Source organism: Haliotis asinina, chromosome 8 (genome assembly GCF_037392515.1).
Source record: "Haliotis asinina isolate JCU_RB_2024 chromosome 8, JCU_Hal_asi_v2, whole genome shotgun sequence".
NCBI lineage: Eukaryota > Metazoa > Mollusca > Gastropoda > Lepetellida > Haliotidae > Haliotis > Haliotis asinina.
The window spans coordinates 57857148-57884440 of record NC_090287.1 but is presented as its reverse complement, the minus strand read 5'-3'; the positions used below and the strand labels follow the sequence as shown (position 1 = coordinate 57884440).

General features: G+C 39.9%; 1 protein-coding gene across 1 annotated transcript; it reads right to left on the bottom strand.

Moving 5' to 3' along the window:
* Positions 1-25911, bottom strand: LOC137294041 (glutamate receptor ionotropic, kainate 1-like). The gene is made up of 13 exons (XM_067824966.1): positions 25840-25911; positions 16439-16582; positions 13996-14301; positions 13356-13540; positions 11984-12157; positions 10546-10632; positions 9428-9613; positions 7999-8093; positions 7455-7542; positions 6174-6498; positions 5366-5583; positions 3775-4040; positions 1-2608 (listed from the first exon to the last, which is right to left on the bottom strand). The coding sequence occupies exons 1-13, from the start codon at positions 25904-25906 to the stop codon at positions 2278-2280; spliced, it is 2472 nt and encodes an 823-aa protein (XP_067681067.1). The 5' UTR covers positions 25907-25911; the 3' UTR covers positions 1-2277.
* Between the last annotated feature and the right edge of the window lie 1382 nt (positions 25912-27293).

Genomic DNA, 27293 nt, shown 5'->3' with positions numbered 1-27293 from the left:
TTTTCAAACTCGGATTTTATTGCTCCATACAAGATCATCACATATGATTCACCATATATACAGACATGATCAAGATAACAGTTAAATATGTCAGACAAATATGTTCAACATAAAGTGTATAAAGTATGTACATTCATATAAATATAGTCTATTTGTGTGACATTATATACGTCGGTTCTGTAAATATTTTACGCTGTTTTGGGCGTTTACACTGATCGACATCGATAATTTAGCAATAAGTGTTCACATACACAATAACTCCGGCTGACTGTGTTGTACTGAAATAAGTCATGGACCTTGTGAGTCAATAACGGGCGAGTCACATCTCATATCATCCTTTTTCGTGGAATTCCAAAGAGTCTTTATATATATATAACAAAAAAAATTTTGTTTTCTAGAGGAAGAGCGTAGGTTGGAGAAGTGGTCCTTGTGGTTGGTTGGTTGGTTGACTGGATGGTACTCAGCAATATTCCAGTCATATAGCGGCGGTATGTACATAATGGAGCCTGGACCAGACATCCCAGTGGTCACCAACATGAGGGTTGTTCTGCCCATGCAATTGTTACACGATGGTAGGTGTGTCTGACCATCCGATCCCGTAAGTCGTCTCTGACGACAAACATGGGTAACTGAAAATTCATTCTAACCCCGGATCGTCACGGGCTTCATTGTGAAAGGTACATGTATTTCAGTTGAATTAATTGAAACAAACATTATAGGCTACATTCATCGTATGAAGATGTAGAGCACACGTATTTTATGAAAACAAGACCAATGCTTGTTATGAAAAAGCAAGTACAACCAGCTCAGTTCAAACGAACGTCTGGGATAAGCTTGAGGAGTGAAATTGTTTAATAGAACATAGATTTTTATTGTCTATTGTTTGGATCTGCAAGTTTATTAGTGTGCTATGCTCCACAAAGCGATCGAGGTACCACGAACGCAACCCCGGTACTTGAACATACGTATATGACTTACGATGAAATGACTTTGTGAAAATATACCCTGGACGACACACGTATATGCATGTTCAATCCAAGAACTTAATGTAACGACTGAATTAGTCCGCCCTTCGAATTGGCCCCAGGAGATATCTGTCTCTGAATCAACCATATGGAACCTTTTCTGAAAAAATAAACCGTTTTAAAAACAACAATACCATACATCATCCAAAGTTTATGTATGGCATTCCGTTGTCGAGTGAGTATTGTATTTACTTCATGAATTGTAAATGTTGTCACACAATACTAGCTGACAGTACTATACACATAAGTTTATATGTCAGCAAGGATCGATATAATTGCTTCATTATCACACGCCCTAATGATGCGTTGCTATGAATCACTGCGAACGCAGATCAGCCAGTATTGTCGCGATTTTATTGTGGCACGTCGCGTGTCTATTTAGGTATGCTGTTATTGTTGCGTCTGTTTCCGAAGGTGTGGGTTCATTGCGCTGTCTCTTCTCCCTCCTCTCTTCCTTGTCTACTATGTCAGGAGTGTCCATGTCTGTGATGGGCTGTTTCCCTCCTGTGTGTCTACTATGGCAACAGTGTCCATGTCTGTGATGCGGCTGTTTCCCTCCTGCGTGTCTGCTATGTCAGGAGTGTCCATGTCTGTGATGAGGCTGTCTCCCTCTTGTGTGTCTGTTATGTCTGCCCTGCCCATTTATGTGATGAGACTGTTTCCCTCCTGTGTGTCTGCTATGTCATTAGTGTCCATGTCTGTGATGGGTCTGTTTCCCTCCTGTGCGTCTGCTATGTCTGCAATGACCCTCTCTATGTAGGGCCTTTGTTTCCTCTGCTGTGTCCTCCTCTCCCTCCTCCACACCTCCCTCCTCTCCTCTGCAGTAACTGTAGTGTCAGTTCTGCTCCCCTCTGCAGTCTTCTGTCTCTCCTGTCCCGCCTTGTCTCTCCATTGCCCTACTTCTGATGTAATCCCCGCATCTACGGTGTCAGTCATCACCACCGTGTGTACAGTATTCTCCAGACATGATACGAAGTCAACCAAATCGAATCCGTGATTAAGGCTTGTCAACACAAAGAGGCATTTGTAGGAAATCAATTGTAGGGAATCAATTTACTGCTGTCTTCCTACAAACGTCGCGTCCCAGAGAGAGAACTCAGTGACGTCACAATACAAGTTCAGTTGTCATACAGTCTAAAGAGTTTGCCTCCATTTTATGGGAACTTCATCAGAGCTCATTTCCTCTGCATATATATACATGATTTACTGGAAATTCCCACAAGAACAGCCTGTTTGTCAATCAGCAAACACCTTATTCCGATGTTTTCCTAGAACAACACCCACACACATTCCCAGAGAAGCAACCGGAACACAAATCCTTGCACGAAGTTTTTTGACACGATAATCGACATACACAGGTTGGACTTTGACATGAGTTTCCCTTACACGTCCTCTTCATGATTACCTCACTGCAGAGAATTCCCATTGCTAGAAACAAGCCCGCCCCTGCAGCGTAGAAGGCACTCTGTAACGCCAGCAGGCCGACCTTCTTGGCGGACGTCGAGGTCTTTTCACAAGTATTTGCTGCCTTCCATTTCTGATACCAAAGCTGAATAAGACCGCCCTCATGAATCCGCAGGAGCCTGAAACATTGACTGATTGTCGTTTAACGCCGCACCCAGCAACATACAAGCTATATGGCTGCGGGCTAATAAATACTCCAGTCTGGACCAGACAATCCAGTGATCATAAGCATCTTACTACGCAAATGGGATACAATGACATGTGTCAACCAAGTCAGCGAGCATGACGACCCTCTCCCGTTCGTCGCCTCTTACGACAAGCATGGGTTACTGAAGATTCATCCTAAACCAGGATCTTCATGGGTCTCTGATACATGAATTAGAGTGTGAGTTTGAAGCTGTTTTGTGGCACGGTATCTGAGTATTGCCTATGTGTCACATTGATGGTGGGGACATGTCGAACTGATTCAGGTCTCTTGCACAGTTCAGTTACCGTGTCAGCAAAGCGAGGTTTCAAGCTGATATGATATTAGTCCCCGCAACGCATAATGGCACAGCTAATACCGAACTGTGGTACTTCAGACTACCGAACATGTACGTCTAAGGTTTACTTCCATTATCATAAAAATCCCATATTCGTCAAGTCGTGCTAACTTACCAGGACGTCAAACTCACGTACTCATTATCACCTTTAAAGAATGGCAACCAAATTTTGCAGCGTCTATTTTACGCTGTGAGCCATCTGACCCATTTAGTTGTTAATGACATATACCTTCAGACTCTGAAATTTTATTCGAGAGATTTAACGGTTCTGTGGAGAGTCTGATAGTGATGCTATTGTTACATCGGCTTGCTGTGCAGCGAAGAACTTGGCATTAATACTGAAGTGAGAGAGAGACTGTCTGTGCACTGAAGACAGTAAGACCGTTCTCAAAGATATCTACTATTCAGTGAAGATGGTATTGATACTGTTGTCAAAGATACTTTTTTGTTCAGGGAAGACTGGTATTGATACTATTGTTAAAGATACTTACTGTTCAGTGAAGACTGGTACTGGCACTACTGTCTGGTATTGACACCGTTGTTGAAGGAACTTACCCGTTCAGTGAAGATACGGGTGTTTATATTGTTGTTAAAGATACTTACTGCTCAGTGTAGAGTATGGTATTCATGCTTTAATTTGTTAGAGAGACTTACTGTTCAGTCACGAGTCTGGAATTCATGCCGTTGTTAAAGAGACTTACTGTTCAGTGAAGAGCGTGTATGTTGTTGTTTGAGATACTTACTGTTCAGTAAAGATTCTGGTATTCATACTGTTGTTTGGGAAGCCAATGCCATATCTCATGGGGTAGAATCGATCACTCAGTCCATATATGTCACAGGCCTTGGACAGCCAGAGGTCATAATTCGTCGTGTCCCCAATGTAGGCGTATTTCTCCGTCAACACTTTGTGCAAGTGCACATCTAAACTGAGGCTTTGGACGTCCGGATCAACCGCTGTGTCCCTCTCAACACCTTGCCATATTCTCTGGAAGTCACTTCTGTTGGACGTCTGTACATAGAAACAGGACGGTGATATACTGTGAGGTGAAGTGGTTGAGCGTAGGATCGGGAATATTACACTAACATAGCAAGTGCGTTCGAGTGGGCAAGGGGCCAAAGTGATTCCAAAGACATGGTCTTGGTATCGTTAAGCTCTTGAAAGGGGAGGTTAACGCTTTTGAAGGTACTCGGGTATGACGCAGGAACCTCTGAGCTTTCCGATAGACAGTATTAGACATGTTCGGCATTTACAGAAAGTCAATACAACTCCTTTCAATGTTATTTGTTCTTGGTCATACATTGGGTTGGATGGTTTCAGCACAATCCCAGTTCTAAATTGAATATATGGCGCTCTTTGAACATGTCAAATGGAAAATACGACTCGCTGAATCATTTGTCATGATTCTGACGCTGTTAACACATGACGGTGGGTGGGACAGTGGTGGAGTGTAGACAATGCAAACATGATTGGTATTATGAATAACAACGCATATATTTGGGGCTCCATGACACGCAATTAACCAAGACCAACTCGTGTTTTTTTTATGTCCATCTCTAATATGTTTCCTCCTGGTTCATGTTGATGGCGAATGGTTCTGCTTTAGTAGGAAAATACTTTAAGACCACAAAAACCAGGCGATTTCTTTCTCTTCATAACATATGAAAGGTAATGTGTAATTATTTCTGACGACAGATCTAAGACGTCATTCCAAAAACCAAACCTGCCTCATCATCCATCAGAATTACCATTCCTAACCAGGTCATGTCAGTATTCAGGTTTCTCGTGAAGAAACAAATTAAAGCCATCATAGACGCCTTCAGCGACAAGACCTTAGAGGCCCACCTATACGTCAATGGCTAATGCACCATCAACTTAAGGCCCATCCCAACTCATCCACATTATTCTCTTGCACAAATCTTCAGAGGAACGTTACCATCATGGAATCCCTATGGGTTATTTTTGGAGAGTTTGGTTAACATCTGGATAGCTAACGTTTATTTAATTCCCTAATGTAATATTTAAACGATGCCTTAGAAAACCCAACTCTTGCAGTTGAACTAAAACGAAATAGGTTCTTCGGGTTGAATCACAGGGACTGTAGCAGATATTCGAAAACATACCCTGAACGTATTGACGTATTAATACATATTGATGCATTAATAATGAAACGGTGCTTGTCATCAGAGGCATAAAGATGCATGTCATCGTGTTGCAGTTTGACAGATCGATGGATTGTATGGTTTTATCTGTTAGTTACTACTGAGCCCAGTATTGTTGATCTATGTTAACCAACAACCACATGGACTGGTACACTAGGAGTTGTGACTACTTACTTCAAACAGTGTTATAACCGCCGACCCTCCTATTAGTCCCCATTTGAACTCAGTCTGGTCTACCATCTCCCCAAGAGTAGAGAAGGGAGGTTTCTCCGTCGTGACAGTAAGAAAGGCAATGAGGTTCCCACTATAGGTTGCCGCCAGAATGACCGTCAGCAACCACCAACACGCCAACACCGACCGCCCAGACTGGGTTTTTGGAAGGTATGCGCCACCTAGGGAACGCCAAAATTTGTTTTTATGGTCATTCGTTTCAAATATATGATTGGTAATCTCAAGATCTTCAGAATATACTGGTCAATATATATGCCAAAAAAAGACCCACTCCTTGCCCGATCGCGTTCGTGAATATGAATATTTAATGACCTTTAAGCAAGATAAAGGACAACGAGACTGCCTTCATCATTTGAGGTTAAATTAAAGGATGCATCCCTTAAACGCAATATGATTCCATTCACAACAACCCCACTCAAAAAGTGCTATCAATTAGCCCGTGTAAAATATGTCTTATTCCACCCAAATAAATGATGCCATGTCTTACCAACATGGAACGGTTTGAACTCAAAATCCGTTCCTTGGGAATATACACGCATGGGTTATAACATTCGCTGACACCTTAGCATCTCATCCTAACGGGAAACCAATCATTTCTGGGTTAATAGTCAATTGCATTTGCAAGATTACACTAAATAAGCATTATTGTAAGAGACGACCAAAGGTCTAGAAACTCTGATATCCGTATCGAATTTATCTCCACAACTAATGTTTTCATCTTCTCATTTTGCAACGTAAGCTCTCATCTCACCATTAGCCATGAGGGCACCAAAGTGGTACCACAGAATGTCCCCATAACGTATTCGGAGTTCGGACAAACGCCTGTCCAGCCAAGCGTTGACCGGATGGACTTCCTCCACCACGAACAGGAACACCGTGGAGAAGATGAGGGAGAACAGGATGCAGATGTGAACCTCATACCGGAAGGGCGCCACAAGGGTCAACCACTGGTTTTCATTCGGGTCCTGCTTGGCTAGGATGATCATTGAGTGGACATAGAAATATGGTTGCGTGAAGTCCATCACGGTCTCTCGGACATCGCTGATTGTTAGTGGCGCAATAATCATATCGATTTTCTGGAAGAAGTGAGTGAGGTTTATGGCGCTTTCAGCAAAATTCCTTCCGGAAGTGAACCTGATTTCGTCTCAAGTTATAACATGTCAACACTCAGTCTATAGTAAACCTCGACTCAGTACTGTTCGTTACATTGGTATGCAGAGTCTAACAAACCCTAGTACAAGGTCCCTCCAGCTAATCTTTGAGCGACATATCACCGTCTAATCAAAGGCGAGATGGCCGAACAGATTTAACTAATCAGAAAATAACTACTGTTCAGGGTTCAGCGTCACAGAATTCCCCGATCACTGACACTGATCGCTCAACAAACGAAAAGCATAGGACATAGCTGCTTGACCTGCAGTATATATGCATAGGGCTTTCTGGTGACATAACCGCCATTAGCTAATATTTCCGCCGCTGACATCCTTCAATATTGGCAAAAACGCTATTTCTAGTAACTGTTTACTCACTGTTGTGGCATATTCCATGTACATCACTCTGAAGCGATCGTACGGAAAATAGCATTTTAGCAATCTTTATTAGGGTAAAAGTTGAACAGGTAGGTACGAATGTCAACTTTCGCGATATGGTAAGCTGTGTTTTGATTGGTCAATTGTAAAGGTCCGCTGATGCGACCTATGATATATTGTAATATTGACGACTGTATTGTATAACGTCAGATGCATCATCTATTTTAGCACTGTTTAACTGTAAACATATTTTTGGATTTCTTTCTTTGTTGATTCGGCGGGTGATGTTCATCTTTCACGAAGATCATGGCTATTTCACCCCAATTCAAACACACATGCCTATGAAATACGTATATTTGGAATATCACATCAAATATTGCAGAGATTGCAGAAGGGTCTTGTTGCTTTTTTTTTTAAACTGTTGAATCGAAAATATCACATTTAATTTTGATTGTTCTAAAATACTGACTATTTCAGTTAACAAGGACGTGATGGTCTCCTACCCCGGTTGCAACATCGCCGACTAGTCCTGTCCACTTGCCATCAACGACCCTTCCCCATTCCTGGTCAACGGGCTCAACAAAAACATAACTGCAATAGAATACAACTTGTCATCAGCTTGGAAAATGTCGGTATTTTTCAAATCACGTGGCAGTGGTTTTGGTGAAGAGTGGTGTAATGGGGCATCATTCTGATGTGTGTCTGTATGTGTGTATGTCTGTCTGTCTGTCTGCCTGTGTGTATCTCTAGGACGGGTTGTGTGTCTGTATCTCTAAGTATGTGTGCGCGTGAGAGAGGGGGAAAGGGAGAGTGTCCTCTGGAATGATATAACAAACGTTAAAAATAACGTCAATCGACCTTGACCTCTGTGAAGGAATTCTGGACTACAAGTAGGGTCCTCACAAAGGTACACCATCAGGACAATATTAAATACAAACGAGGCGAGATCCTCAATGTTAAAAGACAGACGTGCTTATTGAGCATAAGTCATGACTTCCATCCATTTGATGAGTTAATGTGTCCACTTCTGCATTGACCAATACGTACCTGAAGTTCAGACTACGAGCTAATTCACTCAGCATATCCAGGCAGAGACCATAATATGTACGGTTGTCCTCGGACTTGTATACAAATGGATGCCACTGTGGAAACATAGAGGTATTTTAGGCATAGTTCATACATGTTTGACCAAAATCCAATGACGCATTGTTTGACTAATCAAAGTTGGACCCAAAGGTGTCTGCATTTGCATCTTTGACGTGTTCTGCTTTGTGTCCTGTTGGTTCAAGCTGATGGCGAATGGTTTTTCTTTGGTTTGAAAATACTTTTCCTTATAACAGGAGACAACAAAAAAAAAAACAGGCAACCTCGAGAATCTTGACTCAGCATCCATCATAATCACCATTCCTAACTGGGCCCTGTCAGCAATCAGGTGTCTCGCGAAGCCACCATAGAGGTCTCCAGCGACAAGACCTCAACGACCATGCAGAACGTCAATGGCGAATGCACCATCAGCTTAATCCCAATCCCAGAGGATGTATATACCATATCCCCTGCACATGCAGGTGAAACCCAAACACCAGATTCAAAGAACCCCCAAACATGTGTCAGCAAACGCGACCTAAAGCCGCCATTTCCGAACACATGAGAAAGAATCAAGACCACGCCATCATGTGAAAAGCAACTGAAGTCCTGTTCACCAACAACAATTGACTTTAAAGAAAGCTCCAATAGTCCACGTCCGGCGGAAGATAACAAGCAGCAATCAACCGTTACCAGGGAACACACTCGGACTTTTTAATTTAATTATATGTTCTTGCTTCCATGTCTCCGGTATCACCTCTCAGTAATTTAGTGCCATTAACCCCTTTTGTTTATTATCTATCAATGCTCGATCACCTAACAGGACTATTCACGCCTGGGGCATTTCCTGACTTCTATTTGTTCACTGTCATTACTTATCAGCGCAAATCAACTACTGGTTTCCATTCCAAAGTGCCCACCATTGTTATGTTATCACCTTTGTTGTTTCACATGTACTGAAAAATCTCTTCATAGTTTTTTATTGACCTGGTGAAGGAGTAAGGATCGTGATGTCGGTTCCACATGACAAAGATGTTGACATCACTAAATTGTCACCATTCAGATTCGTCACTTTGATGTTTCAGCACAATGCACGTGATAATGTGTTTTAAGAAAGAGGTATCCGAAGCCAGTTGCTTCACTTCAAGCTTACCACGTACATTTAATTGGACGTCACAGAACAAATTGCCTTAAATTCATTTAGCTCACTCGCGTTAATTTATGCCTTTATTAAAAGTGTTAAACACGGAGATTGTGTTTATCAGGTCTTGAAAGAATACATTAGTGTGTCGTTCCAAAGTTAGATACAAATATATTTACTTGTGGAAAGCCATCGTGTCAAAGTTTACATGAATATGTGAATTAACTTTTACATCCTGGGAATATTACGCACCGGCAAGATCCCAACTTTGAAGGTTCTGTTATTGTAACCGTATTTGTCAGTTTCGAATATTTCATTTGACAGTCCTCTGTTTTCATTAGGAAGTACTCGCCCATTCAGACGCAGTACCTTCCCACCATGGGTGTCGTGGAGGGTGTAGATGTCAGCAACGGCCGGCGCTGAGCTTGTTATCTGTCTCTGAAAGGAAAGAGGAAGTAACGTTCATTGTTCTGGATGTGTGAACCGGGACGTCTATGTTCTACGTCTATGTTAAAGTATGGCAGTTACGATCGTCTTAAGGTTATGATCCGTTTCAGGAACGGAGACCTGGGTCTAGAGTTTCGAAGCTCCCTTAGAGTTAAGATAGTCGTACGTTAATCTTAATGTTTGGCACTTACGACTCAAAGCGATCGTAGCGATACGACTGTCGTACGTCTATGTTAAAGTGTGGGAGTTACGATCGTCTTAAGGTTACGATCGCTTTCAGGAACGGTGCCCTGGGTCTAGATTTTCGAAGCTCTCTTAGAGTTACGATAGTCGTAAGTTAATGTTAATGTTTGGCACTTAAGACTCAAAGCGACGGTAGCGATACGACTGTCGTACGTCTATGTTAAAGTGTGGGAGTTACGATCGTCTTAAGGTTACTATAGCAATCAGGAACGGAGACCTGGGTCTAGATTTTCAGAGCTCTCTTAGAGCTAAGATTATGTTAATGTTAATGTATGGCACTTACGACTATCTTAGCGCTAAGGGAGCTTCGAAAATCCTAACCCTGATAATACTGCCTTAAATGTTTTAAGTGTGGGAAACTGCGAGGTTATTATGCCCAATATATGAAAATTGAATAGGAACCCATTAGCGGTCATATCATTCACAGTTGGACCAAATAATAAAAATATGATCAATAAGATTGCTTATATAGCGATTAATTCAATACACATTTGCCCTCAGAACACGACAACGAGAGAAGACAGTAAATGAAATATTATATTGACAGTCGAATAATGAAACGTACAAGCAGTATTTTGGAGAAATTGGTCTGTTTTCATTAGTAATGATTCTCATCAAACAAAGGTTTAAAAATTCCAAAAATCTTTGGCATCTATTTGTTTTTCATCTATTTATCTTACCTGAACAGCATCTTTAGTGAGCTCCACAGCCTGAAGCTTTGAAAGCTTTGAACCATTCGATATCTGGTTTGTGACTTTCTTAAGGCTCTGAAACGACAGAGGGATGTTTCACGTTCGGTGTTACATTATAATGAAGGCGATGTCGGTGCAAATCGGATTAGACATGGATAATGTATTGAATAATATCTCCGTCGTTTCATCTTGGTTTTTATGTCTTCAAACCATAAATGAGCGAATGAGTTTCGGTTTACGTCGCAATCAACAACATCCAAGCGGTCTGCACATTCTCGTGTCTGAATCAGACAATCCAGTGATCAATAGCTTGAGCATCGATCTACGCAAACTGGATACGATGACATGTGTCAACCAAGTCAGCGAGCCTGTCCACCCGATTCCGTTAGTCGCCTCTTACAAGCCCGGGTGACCGAAGAGTCATCCTAAACCACGAACTTCACGGGTCTTTGATTCATGAATTAGGGCGTGAGTTTGACGGTGTTTTTGCCACATTGATTTTGGAGAAATGCCGAAGTGATTCAGATCTCTTGCATGCACGACAAGCATGGGTTACTGAAGATCAGTTCTAACCCGGATCTCTAGGAATATTAAAAATGTAAACATTTCTTTACACAGAGGAGCGTGAAATAGAATATTGATATATACTGTCCTGCAGAAAAGCATACATCTGAAGATCGGATTCAAGCCTAATATACAAGATATGATAACCACGGTTTTTTGCATCTTTTCATCCAGCATCATACAGGAGCGTGTTCTTTCTTTCGCGACTGTTTATGCGCATTGTAGCGCAATGAGTAGTGGAGTGGGTAAAGCTTCGTCACGCCATTTGCGTGGGTTCGATTGCCCACATTGGTTCAACGCTCGATGCTTATTTGTGATGCCATGATATTGTAGCCATATTGCTAAAAGCGGCGTAATATATATATATATATATATATATATATATATAGAGAGAGAGAGAGAGAGAGAGAGAGAGAGAGAGAGAGAGAGAAGAGAGATAAAGAGAATAGAAGTGAAGTGGTTATTAGATCTAGAGACCTGTTGGCTTATATCATTATTGCAACAGCAATTGCAATGAAATGTAATGTGGATGAAATCAATGTTTACAGATTCTACGAAACGACTTGTTTTTTGTATGTTTTTTTGGCCAACTGTAACTGTCTTGCCGTTTATTTCTTTTTTGTTTTTGGGGGTTTTTTTTTGTTTATTTGTTTGTTTTGTTTTCGGGTTCTTTTGTTATTCTTGTTTAGGTTTTGGTGTCTGTTTTTGGGTTTATTGTTGTTTTTTTCACTGTTGCTTATGGTTTACACTGCACTCAGCAGTTATCTCAAACAATCCCGTTCCTCGCTTCAAACAAGAACGATAAGCCTGAAGCCAAATCTAGCCTGGATCTTCACGGTTGTCTTGGTGAAATTCTACTTACAAATACGGGATACTTCTGTTGGCATGAGTGGAAGTGGAGGATGGATACATCGGCAGAATGGTCAAGATCCGGTGGCAGAGTCTGTTCGGTACCACCTCCCTCAGTCGATACTAACAACCAACGAGATCTTTTCATCACTGTGCTCTTGCTGATGTCAGTCTTCAATGACACGACCTGTACTTTGAAAAATTGTAAAAGTTGTTAATATAACAGAGGGGCCTAGGTATAAAAAGACATGCAAGATGGGGCTATGTTTAATTTGCTACAGAACGATTCTTACGATACCGGCTAGTGTTAAGCAAAACAGAAGTTTATTGATTATCATGCTGTGACGAATGTGTTTCAAGTATCGTTGCGATCTAACGTTATGAAATGATTACATATGTAATGAAATGATTGTGATACATACGCAAGTGAATGCAGTGTACGCAAAGTGAGTTAACAGCTTCATCTTTTTCAAGACATTTTTCTGGAATGTGAGTCTGTGACGGCGGTCAGATAATGACGATATTGCACAGTATTATTCATGAGATTCCTGTATGGTAGGATAATAGAGCGAGTTTATTCTGCAGTGTTGCTGCGGGGAGCTATAGCGCAATTAGACTTAGATCTACTCGCACGTGGTGCCAGTAACATATTAAGTTTCTATCGGTATTGAATGCGTGTATGAGATATACAAACTAAAGGCATTAATTTCACATCTATATTGTTTGATTTGGCAATTGTCGTCATGCATTACAATGTTTGACAGATTGGCTAATGATTAATATATGATGTTGATCATCTGTCTTCCCGATTTGCCTATACAGTCATGACAATAAGGGAGTGAAAAGTAAGTGATAGGTCTTGAGTGAATTCAAAGATTCATTAAGACTGTAGCCATCTAAGCGAGACACCTGTGTAATGTTTGAACATCTTCTATCCACAGACAACATGCTTTTACTGTTAATATTACTTTCACGGATTCATCATATTTTGTCTGTAGCTGTCCTATAGTTTCTAATTAAAATGTCTTTTATTTTCTGTTGTCGGAATTGGAGTAAATCTCAAACAGAGTTTAGACTCTTTTTCCTTGGGGTGCATGCGACGTTTTGCGTTTCCGTTTTTGGAAAACGGAAGTAAACAGAAAACGGAATTTTGGTTTATATGGAAGCTAACCAGTGACATTAACCACCACGACGTTAGCTAACGGCATAACTAACTAACGGCGTAACAACGCATATGTAACGTTCGTTTAGCTAACGACCTGCTAAGGATTTTACCAGCCGTTAGGAGTTACCCGGCGGTTAAGATAACCGAGTATTGAACAACAGGGCCCTGACTTACTAAAGAACATGGGATATGTTCACATACTGGCATCTGCAATTCTTACCTGAACCATGATGTTATGAAGACAATCAGAAGAACAAATAACGATGAAGTTTAGATTCTTTTCTTCTATTGCATTGAATATATCCTTCAGGCTGTCTTTTGATGAAAAGTTTCCGCTTTTGTCCACGGTTAAAGATACGGTCTTTTTAACCTTAGATGGAAATCTGTTAGATATTGTCGCAATATCTGCAAAAAGACAAACACAAGTGACAAATTAGCAGTAGTTAATATTCGTGTATAAACATTCAAACTTACACTCTCTCATATTTATTTGTTTATATCATACACATTTCGATTTGTTTCATGTTTACAAACAGAAATAAGCAGCACGATATGAACCTCTTTTGCTAAGTGACCACAGCATAGCGTCAAAATTAGGTCACTGTCTAATGAAATAAATATGTTCCGATTGTTTTACGGCCGCATTTCTCAACTAGAGCAAAACATGATAAATATATACATATAACCTGGGATATTGTCTTGTTTTCGATCACTTGATATGGCCATAGTTCCATTCCACGCCATTAATCCAGCTATGATATTGCCCAGGCGACACTAATACCGTTCTCGATATTTGAAACCAAAGCAAATCAGGTTTATAGTCACAGAAAATCATATAATGATGGACCAAAATGCCCTACCATCACTTGAAGTCGTGACCACGATGTACGATTCAGCATTTTCTCTGCTCAGAATGTAGTGCAAGGTAGTTAGGAAACTATCATCAAGAGTAAAGGACACACTCAGTTGAGGAAAATACTGCTCGATGGCTCCAGGGGACATCTGCATGTCCCGTACGTAGATAGGACATCGTGTCTTCAGCAGGTAAGTGCAGTTGTGAAAGATGATGCCACACTGAGGGACAACTGACGAATGGCGGTCAAGGTAGTTCGCCCGACAAGCTTCCGGGGTCGTCTCAATCAAAACGTCACCCTTGAGGGACCGAACTGAAGAAAGTGTAAATAATAAACAAAATTACTTGAGAGAGGCACATATTTTAAACGATTATACAGTCACAAAAAAAATTGAATTGTATGTCACTAATAAGCAAAAAGGGGTTGGCACCAATATTTCGGAGATAGCAAGGGGCGGTTGGGTAGTATACTGGTAAAAGCTTTCCCTCGTCACGTCGAAGATCAGGGTTCGATTTCCCACATGACTACAGTGTGAGAAGCCCATTTCAGACTCACTCACTAACTCAAAGAGTAAACGTGCGTGCGTAAGGGTCCCCGGTCAGTTAACTTTTTAGCATATGCCTCGACATGTCGACAGCATTTACCTGGGGTTTTTTGCCCGGGGCTTTTGTCTGGTGTATATTTACAGTTGTTGGTGAAGTCATTTGGTCAACTGGGTTACAACTGTTTTACCTCTAAGAAGCTTTTAAGTTACTGATGGTTATTGACACATTTCAACAGAGGAATCGACTTGCACTTTAAAGGTATATGATTGATTTGGCCTAATACGGTAGGTAATTGATTTCATGCAGTGGGTTGCAAGTAGTGGTCTTTTATAATATGATTAATTCTACATTATGCGCCATGGTGTATGCTGGAATGCTGGGAGCTTATTTTAGATAAGTTCATTTAAGTACACCTGCGCTTGTAGATTGCGAGATAATATCAGCACTAGAGAATGTGAATCAATAACAACATGGGGCAGTAGTCTAGGTTAATGCATTGGTTGTCATGTCACTCAGTTCGTGATGCCTTTCCACCGCACTGCTACAATCATCATCACGAAGCAAACAAAAGGGCTGATTAATCTTTGACAGTTTACTAGAAGACCTGGAATATATACGTACACATGTACAATTCAATGTTGGTAGATTCGGCGTGACACAAGGTTTATAAGCCCGTAGAACACAGAACACAGAACACAGAACACAGAGCACCGTTTATTAACCCGAGCTGCGAGAAAATAACATCTACTGCTCTGTAAATTACACATTCTCGTAGAATCGACTCAGCACAAGGTTTATTAACCCGTAGGTGAGAGCATTGTCTTTACATCTAAATGGCAGGGTGGGTTCATCTAATGCTCTGTAGAATTATTGTCCTACCGAGAGTATGTGTAAGTCTCACAACATTCAAAGTAAATTAGAACTTTCCACGTTTTCAATCGTTTTAATCTTATTAATGTATGGTTAGATTCCCTAAACTGAAGGGATGATATAAATCCAAGCTGGGTCGCATGCAGGAGACAAATATATTGTAAGTCCCTACGGTCTACTTCAGGTGAGCAATATATAGCCTGTTTAGTCCCTACGGTCTACTTCAGGTGAGCAATATATGGCCTGTTTGTACCTTGTTTCATTTATAGTTACACTGTTTTAGATCTAATTACTAGTTTTAAATTCGAATATGTGATAATCTAGTTATTCCACTGTTCTTCGTTAACAGGTTTTTACAGTTTACCATTAATTATTATGTATAAAATTAATTGTTCTCTTCACGATATGGCTGAAATATTGCCGATGTGACGATAAATTCAAACTAATGCACTGTGAATGACACTTAAAGTCGTAATCATAGAAGCATCTCATACGCACATATCTAAAAATGATTATCTAATCAAGCAGAATGTCAAGGATGGCATGACGCGTAAACTGTATTAAGACTCTTTATAATGAAATTTATCACATTCACGAGATTAACACACATAGACACACATGCAGTCTTAAATATATACCAGTATAAAAAGTTAAGCGCCAGCCTATTTCTAAACTAAGATGTGATGCTGTGGAAAGGCTACAATAACTGGAAAGCCCAATCCATATTTAGAAGGTTCATCTAGTAACTGATATCATAATCATCTGTATTTACAAATTTTAAAAAACTAAAAATTTTAAAGCAGAATAACTGTTCCTATCCTGCTTATACACCACTATTAAAATGAGGTTTCACCTGTCAAAAATGAAAAGTGTGTGACCATACAGTCATTTCTGCTTTTCACATTTCAGAAGGTATAACTTGTTTGAGGAAAACAAAATACCTGTTTTCCAAATACACATACATCCTGTTTACAGTAAAAGATAATCACAACAATGCTTTAAACTGAAAGGTACAAATCTGAAGAATGAAATACCTGCTTTAGCTCTGGCGAAAAGATTTCCTGCTGGCAATCTGGTCCAAGAGATGTTCAGAAAGCGATGATCTTCATCCAGAAGTATGTCTTGTTGGCATCGGAGGTCCTCCGGACAATGTGGTGCTCCATTCTGTATCAAAATGCCTGCAAGAAGAACTCATCTAAATGTTTGGTTTGTTTGCGATAGTGACACTGCAGCTAATGGCTGTGCTTTGTAAATGATCGAGTCTGGACCAAACAATTCAGCGATCAACATCATGAACTATTGGGATACTATGGCGTGTGTCAACCAAGACAGTGAGTCTAAACACCTGATCCAGGTAGTCATCTCTTACGACAAGCATGTGTTACTGGAGATCAATTCCAACCCGGATCTTCAGGGGTCTGATGGAACTGGTGACGTCCGAAATGAAATTCTGACGAATGTCAAGATGTAGTAACTGGTTGGTTGGTTTGCTGTCGCACTTTGCAGTATTCTATCAATATTGGGGCGGTCTGCAAGTAATCGAGTCTGGACAGAAATCGCAGTTACTGCCATCATGGTTATCGATCTTTTATTCGATCTTTTCGATCTGAGACACGATGACATCTGTGAGGCAAGTCAGCAATCCTGATGAAGCGATATCGTCAGTTGCCGCTTACAACATACCGTTTAATAGGGTTAACCTGTGTGTTTAAAGCTCTGAACACGTTATGATAGCAGGAGGAATATTTTCGTTCTGTACACTTACATTACTCGATGTCTCGTTAATAGCTGCATAACACTGAGGGATTAGTCTTCAAGTGTTCAAAAAATGAGAAGACACAAAATGATTTTCATGCCATAATCACTTGCATCACATCGCTGATGAGAATTCTCTCCAGCAATTCCTACCATGAGATAAACATTAATACGCTATAGACCTATGTGCTATTTTATTTTGTTTTTTTTTCTGTTTTTGATTTTGTTTATAATCCGTTTCTGCTGTGTTTCGATTTTGTTGTGTTTGTCAGGAGTCTTATTTGCTCGTGTTTTTATTTACTTGTTTGGGGTTGGATTTCTTTAAGCATTATATTGAAACACCGTCTTTTTCTTTCAGTGTTTCGATGTTAAGCCCTTAGTGACTCATTGTAACAAGTTAAATGATCAACAGCCATTTGCGTACGTTAGCGTTCTATCCGTACATTCATCCTCTAATTAAGTAATTTAATCTAAGTAATTTATTCCCTTTCTCTAATAAAATTACACCCCACTGTTTACTATACAATCAAACGTGTTTCTTCAGTTTCTTTCCTCCAGTATGAAATGTTTATAGCATAGAATTCCACAACGTATAGAATATTGTATTGTCCATTATCATACAAATCGAGACGTCTAATCTCACGGGCTTTGAGAAATGAACGTTTAATTACATCTGTGACTGGGGGATGGTGAACGAAAATAACATTTGGCTTGTCATTGTTACCCTAATGAATGTTTAAACATCAGTTAAAAGACAGTCGTGTGCTCGATACTCACGAACAATGAAGGGTGTCGTGCGGTACGAAGTAACTTCAGATGTCAGTGGGTGGTTTAATCTGAATCGTGCGGCCAATATCTTCTTACATATAAATATTTAAATGTCGCGTGTGAACACGTCCTTAGAAATGCATATTTCAAAAGCAAGTTGGTTAGTTCTTTCGTATCTGATCATGCATCGCCTTGCAGAATGACGAAATTGCAAGAGCCAAGAAAAGAGTTTAATATGCATGAAGAACGTATATACAATTAAACCACGACTAGTGGATAGGACAAACATGCACTGTTGAACAGTGTTGAGTTGTTCAGTTGTCATGTTGCATGGGTGACTTAAGTATCACACCAATCTGCTGCAGAGCCGTGAAGATTTGGGTTAGAACAGATCTTCAGCAACCCTTACTGAGACGAGCAACGCGTTCTCTCGTCAGTCTGATGACCCGGGTCGATTCCCTACATGATATACAATTTATGAAGCACATTTGTGGTGTCCCCTTGACCCGTGAACATCCGTGTTAGACTTGATTTTCAGTATCACATGCTTGTCGTATGAGGACACTAACGGGATAGAGTGGTCATGCTCGCTGACGTGGTTGACATATATCATCGTATCCCAATCATCACTGGATTGTCTGATCCAGTCTCGATTTTATACCCTTCAAATAAAGTAGAGGTTCCTGAACTTTCAGTTTGGATAGAAAGAATGAACGTTAAATGGAAGTGCAATTGGTGATGTACTCAAGAAATATTCATTCTTATCATATCAACAATGACTGACTCCGATACACCCCCCAGTTTTTTCAATCATATATTGAAAACGAAGTTCCCGTACCTTTAAAGAGTATATGCAGTCCGCCGCCATATAGATGGTATATTGAGTACGGCATTATACATCAAACGAACAAACAAACTAAACAGCCGTTTGGTGCCATGCGATCGTGTGTTCTGCACATTAGTCGCACATCTGTTGACGTTATGTATCGCTGGTCACAGAGAATCCGTATCTATTACATGAAGCAGAAAACAGATTGCTCTATTATGTTTAGAGCATAATCGCTTGTCATACTCCATTTTACATATATATGCAGCACAATGTTGTCAAAGATACGTTTGCATCAACCCAAACATAATCCCCACACAATCTGTATATACGTATGTATGTATGTGTGTGTGTGTGTGTGTGTGTGTGTGTGTGTGTGTGTGTGTGTGTGTGTGTGTGCATGTATAACAGAAATGGGTTCCACAAATTGTACAAGTGGGTTTCTTTGCTTTTACTGTTAAAGACCTTTGCATATGGCATGATCAAAACATGTGTAAATCAACACATCGTTTAATTCAGTCATCTTATTTTCAGCGAGTCTTTCTACATGTAAGAAAGCAAGCGTCCTTTTTGGATATTCATTCAGTTCCATGGGATATATGATCGTATAATCAATGCAGGTGCCACTGGAGTGACAGTAATAAAAATTATGAGAAATTTGGTTAATCGTTCATGAGTCAAAATGACATAACTTTGCATTGAATCCACTCGGGGTCATAAAGGTTTAGCCGATTGACAAGATCTGTCAGCCCTGTCATGAAGTCAAAGTTGCTGACGTACCAGGTTTGCCTGATTCGGTCAATGCAGTCATTGATTCTGGGTACTGAATTAGAGTCATGTTGATACAGCATCTGTAACTCCACAAAAATCCAGAATTTAAGAGCCAACTGGAACACAACTTGAACTCGTCAACAAACTCAGTATCAGACATTAAAATGCCATTTAGAAAGTGTTCAAATCTAACGTGTGCTATATTTGGGATTACACTTTCTCGGGAAAGGACAGCATAAATTTCTAGCGGTTTTATTGAGTTGAGTCCCATTCTGGATTCGAACCCAGACCCTCCGAGTTCAGTCAGCTCAGTGACCGCAGGTTCCACATAAACTAAGTCTGATAAGTGGTAGTCTAGACTGCGGACTTTGCGTAACCCCCCAGTGCATGTTGGCAAGTTAGTAATCTAAATTAACAATCCTCGTTCGGGTCTAATTGATGTGCTGTTCTACTGACGTGTCGTGGACGTGCAAGGGAGCAGACTAGAATGCCGTATTGACGTCAATACAGTGTGTCATAATGCCTGATAAAGAACTGTCTATGTCTTTAGATTATATGATATCTTTATCGCACACCTCGCCACACGATTACAAAGAACGTATTCAATATGCATAGCTGTTAATTTAGCAACAGGTTACTGCGGTTTAGTTTTGCGCCGCTTTTAACAATATGTCAGCAATATCACGGCAGGGGGGGGGGGGGGGGCATCAATAACGGGCTTCACACATTGTACCCATGACGGGACTCGATCCTTAATCTTTGGCATGACGAGCGTACTCCTTACTCAGTAGGCTACCACATCGTCCTCAGTCGGCCGTGAACACATCACCTGTGGGTATGTGCGATACCTCAACCACACCAACCAAGGGAATAATTTCTGTATGTGGTTATAATCGATGGTTCCGAGTGGGCAATTCTTCAAGCAATGGGCAGTGTGCTTGCTGGGGTGTCCCAGGGGATACCATGGCCAACGTGGAAAAGATATCAATCAATACGTTTCCAAAACACTAGTCTGAGGAGACAATACTAATCGTGGTCTAAAATCACACTGATATCCCACTGGAAAAGGAAATACCTAAGGTCAGTAATAATTTTCACTTCAATAGTAACATGCTGAATTTCGGGCTTTTCAAGCATTGTTCTGTCGTTTCAATAAAAGCACGTTCACGCACTGGATGTAAACGATCTTGCACGCAAATAAACAGTAATTAATGACATCGGGAATGGAACTACAATGCATGTTTACATTCGATTCCGGTGTAAACAGAAACAAACACACAACGTCAACGTCAACGTCAACGTCAGAGACGAGTGAAACAGATTTAAGTGGGCGTAAACAAATAAATGCGTGAACAATTTCTTTTATAAAAGAAATCACTGCCAGAGGTGATTATTCGTTTCCGACTCTATGAATACCGTGTTGTAATGAACCATTATCGGACAGTGACGAAAGCACACCAGAAATAACAGTTCATATTATCTGACTGGATACTGTCCAAGGACGTCCGTCGTGGTCGCTCTCGGGTGGTAGTTTAGGATGGTGGACAAGAAACAGGGAGGACATGAGTCGGTGTTAGAGATGAAGACAGCAGCAGCCATGTTTTATTACTGTTTGGTCGAAGGATGGTCAAAATGGTAAATACAGTGGTAAACATGTGACAGAACGCACATCGGGACTGAATGGCCAATGATCCCGATGTGGAGACCCGCTCTGTCACTTACACACATTCAGAAGTCCAACGAACAAAGAAATGGTGCGAAATGGTTCTCACGTCCAGCCCAACCAGCACCATTTGTAAGACTGTTCATTGCTTGTCTTGTGAACAATAGAATGATTTGTTAGAAAATCAATTGTTGCTTTTATTGTTGTTTTTGTTGAAACTAAAATAGATATGTTAACCTTATTACGTCTTATGTGAACAAGTGCAGACATTTTGCTGTCTATGTGAAAACATAAACGTTTAAAAACATGCTTTTTTGTTCAAATCTTAAGAAAAGCGACCAAATACAGCACCTTTGTGTAAATGTATTTGTATTTCCTGATGTCAAATATCTCCCTTTTAGACGCCTTCCGTAACCGTATGACATATGAAAATAATTGTCATAGCCATCGCAGCATTTCTGTCAATATACATTTCATTGTATTGAGTAGTATGCTGTGTGTCATCCTGTCCCATTTTAACACAGAGACAATTATCATAAGAAAAAGACCACCGTGAGCATAATACATAAGGCAATGTTTAATAAAAAGGCCAGCGATGACATAATACAGAAATCGATTGAACATAAAGCAGAGGGATTGTTATCATAATATATACTCTTCATAAAAATGAAGGGGATCCTGAAATTTCAATTTGGATTGGAAGTGTAAACGTTATCAAACGTTTCAAGGACAGACATGTTATGATCGCACCACCATTTCCCTCTGTTACCACCGCTAAACACAACGCAAGATATGCAGGTGCACAAAGCAGTAGCCCACACATGTGCATGGGGTCCCATTCTGGATTTTTACGGGTTGTTTTTCTAGAAGGTCGATAAATCCCTTAAAACATTTATTTTGACACTCATCTTGCATCACATATTTGTTAGTGTTTGTTTCCAGTCGTTTGTTTTAAAATGAAAATCTTATACATGCAAACTACATGCCATACACCAATCATCTTTCAAAAGCGACTACATTCCAAATAACTATGGTTCTAAGGAAGTGCAAATGGTGATGCACTCTCAAAACGTTCAATAATATCATATCAACATTGACTGACTCCGATAAATCCCCTAAATATGTTTAGTCGTAAATAAAAAAAATAAGATCCCCTACTTTTTTTAAGAGTATATACTGTTAAGATAATTAAGTGAGTGAGAACGTTTATTTTTGCACTGCTTTTAGCAATATTCCAGCAACATCCCGGCCCACATTCTCTTCCCACAGAGGTTACTTGTCATATCGTCCTACGAACCTCTGTTCTATTACGACCATATTTCGCGGTTCTCATAAAATCCCCTAGCGGCAAAAAATGGCAGCAGATTTATTTCCCTTTTTTCAGTCCAATCAGAACACGTTTTACATAGACCTAGATTCAACTTGACAAATGCAAGCAATGTGGAGAAACAAATATGACATGACTGAGTTCTGTCTAGAAGAAACATTTGAGTATCGCGCTCGGGAAAAGGTTCTAGTTTTCACGATGCATCCGGAAATTACCGAGATCTTGAGTGCCTCCAATCACGAATCTTGAGCACTCGCACCATAAAAGGGTCGTATTAGAAAAGGGGTTACGTAGGAAGATATGACAAGTAACCTGTGTGGGAAGAGAATGCCCTGCCCATAAATGGGTTTCACATACTGTACGCATGTGAGGAACAGAACCCGTGACGAGCGAACGCTTTGACCTCAGAGCTACCCGACCCTTAAAATAATCTAAAACATAACATAATATAGAAGCAATTGTTAAGTTAATACACAAGCCACTGTCAACATAATACACAAGCAAATGTCAACATAATAAACAAGCCACTGTCAACATAATACACAAGCAAATGTCAACATAATACACAAACCACTGTCAACATAATAAACAAGCCACTGTCAACATAATACACAAGCAAATGTCAACACAATACACAAGCCACTGTCAACATAATACACAAGCAAATGTCAACATAATACACAAGCCACTGTCAACATAATACACAAGCCACTGTCAACATAATACACAAGCCACTGTCAACATAATACACAAGCCACTGTCAATATATTTCGAAATTCAGAGGCCACACCTGCCAAGGGTTAATTCATTGCCAACATTATCCGTTAGTCTACAACATTGTTTCTCTATTCATTCAGTGGATATCAACGGTATGTTAGAACTTGCATTTTGAATAGGAAACAAGAATGTAATCTGCTATCTACCAGAGCAATCAGACCAATCCAGGTTAGTATAGAATCACTCTGGAGTGAGTATAGTTTTACGCCGCTTATAGCAATATTCCAGCAATATCATGGGGGAAGGGAGGAGACACCAGAAGTGGGCTTTTCACATATTGTACCCATCAGAAGAATCGAACCAGGGTCTTCGGCGTGGCGAGGTCAGCTAACCACTAGGTCACCCCGCCGTCCCAAATTACTCTCGTCACCGTTCTGTGTATATACAGGGACTCATCTTACATTACATGAACACCAACAGCGAGGATCGTAATCTTCTACTCAACATCCTGCATAGGCTTGTTTCGGAGGATAACCCACTTTCATTGCTACGTGAATATTTTCACTTATTTAAGTACATTTTGCCAACATTATATTTTTATCATATTGCCTTTGTAATTACATTGCCATTAGATTTTGAGTTGTCATTATATTTTGAAGTCCCATGCCAATTGTTTTGCGGTTATGTTATTGATTTGTATACATACATAATTTCATAACACAAATGTCTATTGTTTGACGTACAGAGTTCCGGGGAGCTTATTGTTTTAATTCGTCACACAGCGACAATATAACGTTCCTGACCTGCCTCCGTACACTTTGAAGCAAAGCTAATTACCAGTTGTGGAAAATTTAGAGTTTATGACACTAGCTGCATCATATATCCAATAGGATATAACATACAAAAGTATTTAGGGCTGTAAATTTTGAAGTTATGAATAATGATCTATTTATTCATTGACACGCTGATGAAATATCTATCATAAAAATACCAATATCCCTAACTTATTTTGTCCAGTATACTAATATTGGTGGTATTATCTCCATTAAATGACCCCTGGAGATCTGGGTAAGAACTGACATTCAACAAACCATGATTATCGTAAGAGGCGTCTAACGGGATCGGGTAGTCAGGTTCGATGACCAAGGATGGTCATGATGGTGATCACTGGATTGCCTGGTCCAGACTCGATTATTTACAGACACCCGCAATATACATGTAGCTGCAGTTTTGCTGGGTCCGGCGTAAAACTAAACTCACTCATTCATTTCTTTAAATGTTATACCTATTCGTATACCTGTTACGTAGACACTGTTGATGTCAGTGAGTGGAATGTCTGAATAACGACAACAAAATCTGAGATGACATCACTACTAGCATGGAAGAATAACTTCAATACGGATCTGAGAGGGAATCATTACTATTGTGGAAGAATAACTACAATAACAATCCAAGATGACATCACTACTATTGTGGAAGAATAACAACAATAACAGTCTGAGATGACATCACTACTATTGTGGAAGAATAACAACAATAACAATCTGAGATGACATCACTACTTTTGTGAAAGAATAACAACAATAACAATCCAAGATGACATCACTACTATTGTGGAAGAATAACAACAATAACAGTCTGAGATGACATCACTACTATTGTGAAAGAATAACTACAATAACAATCTGAGATGACATCACTACTATTGTGGAAGAATAACTACAATAAACATCTGATATGACATCACTACTTTTGTGAAAGAATAACAACAATAACAATCCGAGATGACATCACTACTATTGTGGAAGAATAACAACAATAACAGTCTGAGATGACATCACTACTATTGTGAAAGAATAACTACAATAACAATCTGAGATGGCATCACTACTATTGTGGAAGAATAACTACAATAAACATCTGATATGACATCACTACTTTTGTGAAAGAATAACAACAATAACAATCCGAGATGACATCACTACTATTGTGAAAGAATAACTACAATAACAATCTGAGATGACATCACTACTATCGTGGAAGAATAACTACAATAACAGTCTGAGATGACATCACTACTATTGTGGAAGAATAACAACAAAAAAGTGTCTGGGATGGCATCACTACTATTGATGAAGAAAAATTATAACAATGGTGACATGAAAAATTTGGCTGTGTAGTACACACAGTCATGTTTATACCTGTTTTACTGTTGTCAACTTCAACTGACAAGTGCTATAAAAACTGAACTATAAGGCAGTCTTATATCAAATGTATGCCTCTTCGTTGTGGCCCACAGGTATGGTGCTGAAGTGTCATATAATTTGGGATTTAATCTCCAATCAAAGGATCAGAAATTGTAGAGAAACACAGAAATGTCGTCCCTTTGCATCATTACGCCCCCAACGTCTTGTAAAGATGAAGATATCAGAAAATACTTGAATTCTCAATGGCGAATAATTTCATGCTGTTACGACCATGATACGTATATCGTATAAATTATCAATGTCGGATGCCATTATGCAGTCACAAACACAAAAATACAGTCCGAGCTTCAAGTATGTAATATATCGTGTGTCTATTGTAAAGGAAAATATATGCAACTCACCCATCTTGACCGTCCATGACAGTGCCAGAGGTATGCATGCACACACAGCGAAAACCACAACACTCATCCTCCACGGCCCCATGATATAGTGTGTTCAACAGATACCGTGAGGTAGTAGAACGCTTGGCTGAGTTTACAACCTCAGTAATGTGGCCAACACAAACAATCAATAGTCACAGTCCTAACTCTGTCAGGTAGTCATTCCGAAAGTTTTCTTTCGGCGTGGCAGCAGAATCCTGTGTCAGCATGGAAACGGGTACTTCTCTTGGCCTGGGGAAACCAACTTCATTTGCTCTGAAGAAATTAACTACCTTGAACGCAAGAAACTAACTTTCTTGATCGGAAGAAATTAACTTTCCTTTACCTGAAGAAACCAACTTCCTTCCAGCTATCCTCCTTTGACCTGAGGAGACTGAATTTCCTTGACCGATTGGCCGGAAGAAACTAACTTCCCTGATCTGAAGAAACTAGCTTCCTTGATCTGAAGAAGCTAACTTCCTTGGCCCGAAGACACTATCATCCTCACACCTGAAGAAACTGAACTTTCTTGGCCCGAAGAATAACTTCCTTAGCCTGAAGAAACTAGCTTCCTTGACGTGATAAGCTAATTTTTCAGATGTTGCAAAATGACATAGGCCTCATCCAAACTTAATAAATATAGAACTTCAACACCAGAGCATAACGTGTCTCCATAATCAGCCGTAGCATATCCCATTGACGTAAAGGTAACAACGACGAGAACAATCGGCAATGGAAGTGTTCCCGACAGAGGTAAGCATGTCCAGCGCTACCGGTAGTGTTACACTCACACGTCTGACTTACAAATTAGCGATTGTTTGAATGACGCATGATCAATAATGCAGATCCTGATCAAGCTAGGTTCTGCCAGACATGGTCAGCACATTGATTGTAAAGGAAGCATTGCTGAATAGGTGTATTCACCTGGTTCTTCTATACTCAGCGTGTTTGAAGATACCATGGCTCAAAATCGAGATCCTTTGTTCATCTTATTTGTGTACTGGATTGAATTGGAATCCATAAACACACATTGATCATTTATTGATCAAACTAATTCAGCGAGGCAAAAGGGTTTTATGTTATAAAAAGGCGAATGAACTAATACCACATTTGTCAATCAATTATAGATTCATTATTCATTAGGTAATAAAGAGTTGTTTCATAGATCAGTAATGACAAATACTTGCTTCGCCAATACTGAAAACACTTAATGTTTCAGTGCATCTAATGGGAAATGTTACATCTACTGTATTGGAAAATGAGTGTTAAGATTGCAAAGAAGGCATCATAACCAGACATGTCATGATCTGAAATCTTAACACTGAGACAGACTTAAAGTATGCTGGCTAGAAAAAATCATATTCATTTTGTGGGGGACACTAACATGATAGCCTCCTAGTTAAGTGGCTGGTCATAATACTGGAGATCCGGGTTCG